Consider the following 8149-nt stretch of genomic DNA (forward strand, 5'->3'; position numbering starts at 1 on the left):
TACTTGGGACCAAATTCCCTGAGCCTTTAGGGAGCCTCAGACTGCTCCCCACCCTAGAAGGCTGGCATCTGTTGTCACAATCACCCAAGATGGTCTGCGAAAGCATGTTCCTTGGGAGAGATGATCCAGAGACATCCACCATTGAAGAGAATTCCTTGTCTTTTGTTCCAGTAGAAGCCGAGGGGACAAGTCCGGAAAATTTCTGTTCCATTGTCTCAGCATGTTCAACTGCAGAGCCCTGAGATGAAAGCGAGCAAACGGAATGATGTCCATTGCCGCCACCATCAGTCCGATTAACTCCATGCACTGAGCCACTGAAGGACGAGGAGTGGACTGAAGGGCCAGACAAGTATCGATAATCTTTGATTTCCTGACTTCTGTCAGAAATATCTTCATAGACAGAGAGTCTATTATGGTTCCTAGGAAAGTCACTCTTGTGTGTGGAACCAAGGAACTCTTTTCTAAATTCACCTTCCAACCGTGGGATCTTAGGAAGGACAACATCAAGTCCGTGTGGGATCTTGCTAGCCTGAACTAGAATGTCGTCCAGATAAGGCGCCAACGCAATGCCCTTTGAACGAAGTACTGCCAACAGAGATCCCAAAACCTTTGTGAAGATTCTGGGGGCTGTGGCAAGACCGAAAGGGAGAGCCACAAACTGGTAGTGTTTGTCCAGAAAGGCAAACCTTAAGAACTTGTGATGATCCCTGTGAATGGGAACATGTAAATACGCCTCCTTCAAGTCCACTGTGGTCATAAATTGGCCCTCTTGGATCAATGGCAGAATGGAACGATTGGTTTCCATTTTGAAGGACGGTATCCTGAGAAACTTGTTTAGACTCTTGAGGTCTAAAATTGGCCTGAGAGTTCCCTCTTTTTTTGGAACTACAAATAGATTGGAATAAAATCCCAGTCCTTGTTCTTGCACTGGAACGGGAACTATCACTCCCAGAGTGGAGAGGTCATCTACACAGCATAAGAACACCTCTCTCCTTGTCTGGTCTGCAGACAATCTTGAAATTGGAAATCTGCCTCTGGGAGGAAAAAACTTGAACTCCAGCTTGTATCCCTGAGACACTATTACTATCGCCCAGGGATCTTGAACATCCCGTACCCAAGCTGGAACAAAGAAGGATAGTCTGCCCCCTACCTGATACGGTCCCGGATCGGGGGCATACCCTTCATGCTGACTTAGAATCCCCAACCTGCTTCTTGGGCTGTTTGCCCTTGTTCCAAGACTGGTTGGGTCTCCATGGAGGCTTCAACTGTTCTTGCTTAGAGGAGGAAGAGTTTGTCTTGAAGTTTCAAAAGGAACGAAAATTACTCTGGCGACCTTTTTGCTTATTTCTCTTATCTTGCGGGAGAAGATGACCCTTACCTCCCGTGATATCAGAACTAATCTCCTTGAGATCAGGTCCAAACAAGGTCCTCCCGTTATATGGAATGGCTTGAAGCTTAGACTTAGAAGATACATCCGCAGACGAAAGGTTTTAACCATAAAGCTCTGTGGGCCAAGACAGAGAAAATCGATATCTTCGCTCCCAATTTGATAACTTGAAGGGAAGCATCCAAAATAAAGGCATTTGCGAGTTTAAGAGCCTTTATCCTATCTTGGATCTCATCTAGAGAAGTCTCAGTCCTGAGGGCTTCAGACAGCGCATCAAACCAATATGCCGCCGCACTAGTAACGGTGGCAATACACACGGCCGGTTGCCACTGCAGACCCTGGTGTACATACATTTTCTGGAGTAACCCCTCTAATTTTTTATCCATGGGGTCCTTGAAAGCACAACTATTCTCTATAGGGATAGTAGTTCTTTTAGCCAGAGTAGAAACTGCTCCTTCCACCTTAGGAACTGTTTGCCAAGCCTCCTTAACAATGTCAGCTATTTGAAACATTTTCTTAAAAATGGGAGAGAAAAAGGGATACCCGGTCTCTCCCACTCCTTAGTAATAATTTCAGTAGCTCTTTTAGGGACTGGAAATACATCTGTATAGGAAGGAACCTCAAAATATCTATCTAGTTTACTAGATTGTTGGGGAACAACCACAACTGTGGAGTCACTGTCATCTAAGGTAATTAAAACCTCCCTAAGCAGTAGACGAAGGTGTTCTAATTTAAATCTGAAGGATACCACCTCCGAGTCAGTCAGAGGTAACAAACTCTCTGAGTCTGAAATTTCTCCCTCAGAAGCTACTACAGCATCCTCCTCATTAGGTTGTTGAGAAGACACGTCTGAAATTGCAACAATGGTGTCCGACACCTCGCTCACTGAGTGTTTGACCTTTCTCTTACGCTTACCCTGTAACAGAGGAAAGGCAGACAAGGCATCAGAAATAGTTGAAGACATAACAGAAGCTATGTCTTGTAAAGAAATCCCAGCAGGGACTATAGCAGAACCGCAGGGCACTGTTTGTGAGGGTGGAAAATTCTGGGACGCTTGGGGAGAAAGCTGTGGCATAGATTGACCTTCAACATTAGATTCCTGGACAACATCTGCCTTAGATGAGACTGGCTCAGAAAAAAAATCTTATCCCTATAGCTTACAGTCCTTTGAATTACATGAAGGACAGAAAGGGATTGGTGGTTCCACATTAGCATCAAAGCATAAAGCACAGGTGACATCTTGCAAGTCCCCTTGGTCCATACTTGCACATTTAAGTAATGAAATTTAGCAGATAAATAGAAATACATATTTTTGAGAAAAAACGTTACTGTCTCTTTAAATTTTAAACAGTCGTTTTCCCTTTTACTGCAGTAAAATGACAAATAACGATCTTTTAGTGTCCCAAAAATAAAATAAACTTGTACACCTCAGCAGCTGCTGAAGTGCTCCTACCTGCCGGAGTGCCACTAGGATATTAAGTCTTTATCGATCTCTCCAAAGAAGCACCGGAACGATCTGCTTGAGAATGAATAATAAATCAGTCACTACTAGTCTGTACCGGAATCGCGCAACACATATGCGACTCCAGGACAGACCAAACAGAAACTGCACAAAGAACTAGGTACAGTAGCGCTACTAAAGGCGCCAAAACCCAGCCGGAAAGACAGCCCATCGTGGGTGTGGCCTGATCCCTATAGTGAAACCACCGGAGCCAATTTTAAGTCTCATAAATAATAAAAGTCTTTCTCCAGCCCCAGTGCCCTGTATGCTGCCCAAAATCTTTCCCACATAGAAAAGAAATGATGTCCCACACAGAGAACTCATAAATAAAAAGGAGCCCCTTATGTAATAAGTGTGCTTTTATTTGTACAAGATGTCCGAGTCCTTATCCCAGAAAAAGGAAGCACTTACCTTGTCTTCTGCCTGGCAGCAAAGGCAGCTCTCCTGAGGAAAGAGAATGCCAAGTAACTAAAAAAAACCCTCAGACTAAAGGATAAGGGCAGCAAGAAATTATGGGAGGCGCAGTGAGAATTATGTCCTACAAGTTCCCATTGCTCTAAAGCCACCAAAGCTCTACTGCAGAAACTGATATGGACTACGGCTACACCCTAGAACAAAGCAGCACACTCTGGCACTACTTTAAAAATAATAAACTCTTGATTGAAGAAGCTAATGTAAGTAAAGAGAATGACTAGAGTGGGAGGGAAGGGAGGAGCTACTTAACAGCTCTGCTGTGGTGCTCTTTGCCTCCTCCTGCTGATCAGGAGGTGATATCCCACAAGTAAGGATGATGATCCGTGGACTCGTGTCTTTAAAAAGAAAAATGTGTTTAGACTAAAGTTCCCAAGAGAGCCCAGAAAGCAAAATGCTAATTCTGTAACCTATGTTTTCTAAATGCTACACATTGCCTATACAAGTAAAAAACCCTTTATCCAAACTGCTTGGGACAGGAAAAGGTTTGGATTTCGGAATATTTGTATCTGTAAAATGGGACAGTTTGGAGAGGGGATGGGACCAAGTGTAAACAACAATTCTTATGTAATTTAACCCCTTTCTGTCAGTACTTATTTGTTAAATAATTAAAAAAATTGAAATCACGAGATTGTACTAACGGCTCTTAAAGGACCAGTAAACCTACAAATAATGTTATATAATTCTGCAGAATTATATAACATTAGCTTAGGGCCAACTTTATAAATCAAAAGCTTACAGAGATATTTGATTCCAAAATTCAATCTTCCTGAACGCTGCTCCTAGCTCTACTGAGCGGGTCTTGTTTTTCATAAGCACTTTGCAGGCACCCTATCTAGTCACAGCGTGCCCAATCGTGCCATTAAACTGAATGTAGCTCGCTCCCGCTCTGATCTGGTAGCGGAGGTAAGCTACATTCAGTTTAATGGCACGATTGGGCACGCTGTGACTAGATAGGGTGCCTGCAGAATTATATAACATTAGCTTAGGGCCAACTTTATAAATCAAAAGCTTACAGAGATATTTGATTCCAAAATTCAATCTTCCTGAACGCTGCTCCTAGCTCTACTGAGCGGGTCTTGTTTTTCATAAGCACTTTGCAGGCACCCTATCTAGTCACAGCGTGCCCAATCGTGCCATTAAACTGAATGTAGCTCGCTCCCGCTCTGATCTGGTAGCGGAGGTAAGCTACATTCAGTTTAATGGCGCAATCGGGGCACAATGTGACTAGACAGTGTGCCTGCAAAGCACTTATGAAAAACAAGACCCGCTCAGTAGAGCTAGGAGCGATGTTCAGGAAAATTGAATTTTGGAATCAAATATCTCAGTAAGCTTTTGATATATAAAGTTGGTGCTAAGCTAATGTTATATAATTCTGCACTATGTGCAGAATAATATAAAATTATTTTGTAGCCCAGCGCAGTTAGGACGGCATGGAAGATCCTAACGGCGTTAAGAGGTTAAAGGGACACTGTACCCAAATTTTTTCTTTCATGATTCAGATAGAGCATGACATTTTAAGCAACTTTCTAATTTACTCCTATTATCAAATTTTCTTTATTCTCTTGGTATCTTTATTTTAAATGCAAGAATTTAAGTTTAGATGCCGGCCCATTTTTGGTGAACAACCTGGGTTGTTCTTGCTGATTGGTGGATAAATTCATCCACAAATAAAAAAGTGCTGTCCAGAGTTCTGAACCCCCCAAAAAGCTTAGATGCCTTCTTTTTTCAAATAAAGATAGCAAGAAAACAAAGAAAAAGTGATAATAGCAGTAAATTAGAAAGTTGCTCAAAATTGCATGCTCTATCTGAATCACGAAAGAAAAAAATTGGGTTCAGCGTCCCTTTAAGCAATATTTACATGTCATAATACAAACGTATACATGCAAACTAAAGGTAGTGTTATAATTGTTTTGTAATACTTTTGTATACATAGTACAGCTCTGTATCTTTAGAAAGGCAATATTTGTTGTTTAAAGTAAATATAGATTCATATTTGCATGTTTAAACAACCGGGGGGGGGGGGATAAAAAATTGGAATTCAGGATTTGAATTTGCAGGTTACAAAATTTGTTTTTAGTACTCTCTAGGAATTGTTAGACAAGAACAAATTTAACCAAAAAAAAAATAATGTGTTTAATGACATTTTAAGCTCGGTACAGTAGTTTTTGCTGTAGCTTTGTCTAAAGACACCGTTTTGGCCATCCTGAAAACTATCAGATTTGCATACTGTAAGTCAAAAAAAAGTTAAATGCAATTGACATACAGTATCCCACAAAACTGAGTACACCCCTCACATTTTTGTAAATATTTTATTATATCTTTTCATGTGGCAACACTGAACAAATGACACTTTGCTACTATGTAAAGTAGTGAGTGTACAGTATGTATAACAGTGTAAATTTGCTGTCCCCGCAAAATAACTCAACACACAGCCATTAATGTCTAAACCGTTGGCAACAAAAGTGAGTACACCCCTAAGTGGAAATGTCCAAATTGGGCCCAATTAGCCATTTTCCCTCCCCGGTGTCATGTGACTCATTAGTGTTACAAGGTCTCAAGTGTAAATGGGGAGCAGGTGTGTTAAATTTGGTGTTATCACTCTCACATTCTCTCATACTGGTCACTGGAAGTTCAACATGGCACCTCATGGGAAAGAACTCGGAGGATCTGGAGAAAAAAAAAAAAGATGGCCTAGGCTATAAGAAGATTGCCAAGACCCTGAAACTGAGCTGCAGCACGGTGGGCAAGTGGTTGTGCGCAGTAGTATATGTACATAGATAGATATAAAATAAAATAAAAAGTGGCGATTCTTGCTATACTTGTTATCAATACATATAAAGATGTAGAATGACTGCAAAATAAAAGATGGACTCTTTGCAGGCTATACATCCACTGAATCAATTTGCAACATTATTCTGTTATGTTTTCCAGTAAACATATGGATAGATTGGTGATGTACTATAATTAATTGGGCACAACTTTTTATATCAGTACCCAAAAGCTGTAAATAAATCAGTACATCTATTTATCTGTATATTTGTGGTATGGTACAGATATTTAGCCCAATAGAGATATTCACTTAATAATATAGTGAACTCACATAGTGAATATCTCTATTGGGCTAAATATCTGTACCATAGCCTGCAAAGAGTCCATCTATTATTTTGCAGTCATTCTACATCTTTTTATGTATTGATAACAAGTATAGCAAGAATCGCCACTTTTTATTTTATATCTATCTATGTACATATACTACTGCGCACACCTATGCATGAATGTGACTTTGAATGTTTAGTACTTACTGTCACTTATATATGCTTGCTACACTAAGCAATTTATCACTGTGTTGAGACACGAATTTGGGTTGTATCATAACCATAGCTACAGTTGCTATGACGACTTGTATACACTACCACACTCAACCTGCCGATCAGAGCTAATAACATAGCGATCTAAGGCAGACTCTTAACATACAAGAAGGTACTTTTTGCACTTACATATTGAAGCTCATATTACACTAGATTGTGTTAAAGTGAATGTATAAAGGCACAATACATAACACTGCTTGTATGCGTAATATTGTCATGCCGCGAAACCGGAAGTGAGATAACATCACTTCCGGTAGGTATGATCACAGTGGAACGCAAGATGCGTTCCACACTCGATATTTGGCGCACTTTTTGGAGTAACACTTGTTTGGTGAGACACTGTTTGAAACACTGTAAATTGTGTGATATTTGATTATATATGTTGATGAAGGGGTTGTGAACCCCGAAAACGTTCCATTAAAGAATTTTGTGGAAGTCCTGAGAGTGCATCTGAATTTGTTTACTTATATCACTCATATTTGCACCCAGGCTGTTGGAGAGAGAGAGAGAGACAGAGAGAGAGACAGAGAGAGAGACAGAGACAGAGAGAGAGACAGAGAGAGAGAGAGAGAGAGAGAGAGAGACAGAGACAGAGAGAGAATATGTGATTGGCTCACCCATGTGTTCAGTTAGAAACTAGTAGTGAATTGCTGCTCCTTCAACAAAATTATACCAAGAGAATGAAACAGATTAGATAATAGAAGTAAGTTAGAAAGTTGTTTAAAATTGTATTCTCTATCTGAATCATGAAAGAAAATGTTTGGGTTTCATGTACCTTTAAGGTTAGATACTAACAAGTGTCTTTTTTTTTTCCTTCAGGTTTCAGAAGTCTCATGTACCCCAGCTCCATCTCGGATACCAAAACCAAAGGCCACTACTGTATCAAAACTACCTGTTAAAAAAATTATTGGAAATCAAAAACTAGCACGAGACATTGGCAGAGATAAGTTACATTTATCAAAACCAGGCTCAACTCTTCCAAATGGCACAAAACACTGATGATAAAAAAGCTGCTGCTACCATAAAGTGTAATCATGATTAAATGCCAACTTACTTAACTAAACCATGCAGAAAGATGTCTTATTTTTTTACTTTTTATTTTATTGCCTGTGTATTGTTTTTGGAAATTATGGATAATAATTTCTTGAAGGTTAGTAAAACATTAAAGAAACTAAAAAAAATAATAATCTGATCTGGTTTTTACTTGCCTTTTTTGTGTGTGTGTCATTTAGCCACAAGCTTTTACATAAAAACACTTTAGACAAGGACAGACAAAAAAAGTGTTAAATGTAATAATTTTGAACATAGTCAACTTTATAAGATGGTTTAAGCTGAATTTTTGCCCTTCTTTATTTTAATAAACTCTGTACTGGCAGACAGCTGCCACTACCTAAGATGGCTGCCAATAGTGGGAGGGTG

At 39.9% G+C, this 8149-nt stretch overlaps 1 protein-coding gene across 1 annotated transcript in view; it reads left to right on the forward strand.

Moving 5' to 3' along the window:
- Positions 1 to 7922, forward strand: part of FILIP1L (filamin A interacting protein 1 like) — a 639717-nt gene extending 631795 nt beyond the window's left edge. Inside the window, exon 6 of the mRNA XM_053706055.1 lies at positions 7550 to 7922. Coding sequence (XP_053562030.1) covers positions 7550 to 7729 — 180 coding nt within the window. The 3' untranslated portion in view covers positions 7730 to 7922. The remainder of the gene's footprint in view (positions 1 to 7549) is intronic.
- Positions 7923 to 8149: the final 227 nt, after the last annotated feature.

The sequence above is a fragment of the Bombina bombina genome, chromosome 3 (genome assembly GCF_027579735.1).
Source record: "Bombina bombina isolate aBomBom1 chromosome 3, aBomBom1.pri, whole genome shotgun sequence".
Classification (NCBI taxonomy): domain Eukaryota; kingdom Metazoa; phylum Chordata; class Amphibia; order Anura; family Bombinatoridae; genus Bombina; species Bombina bombina.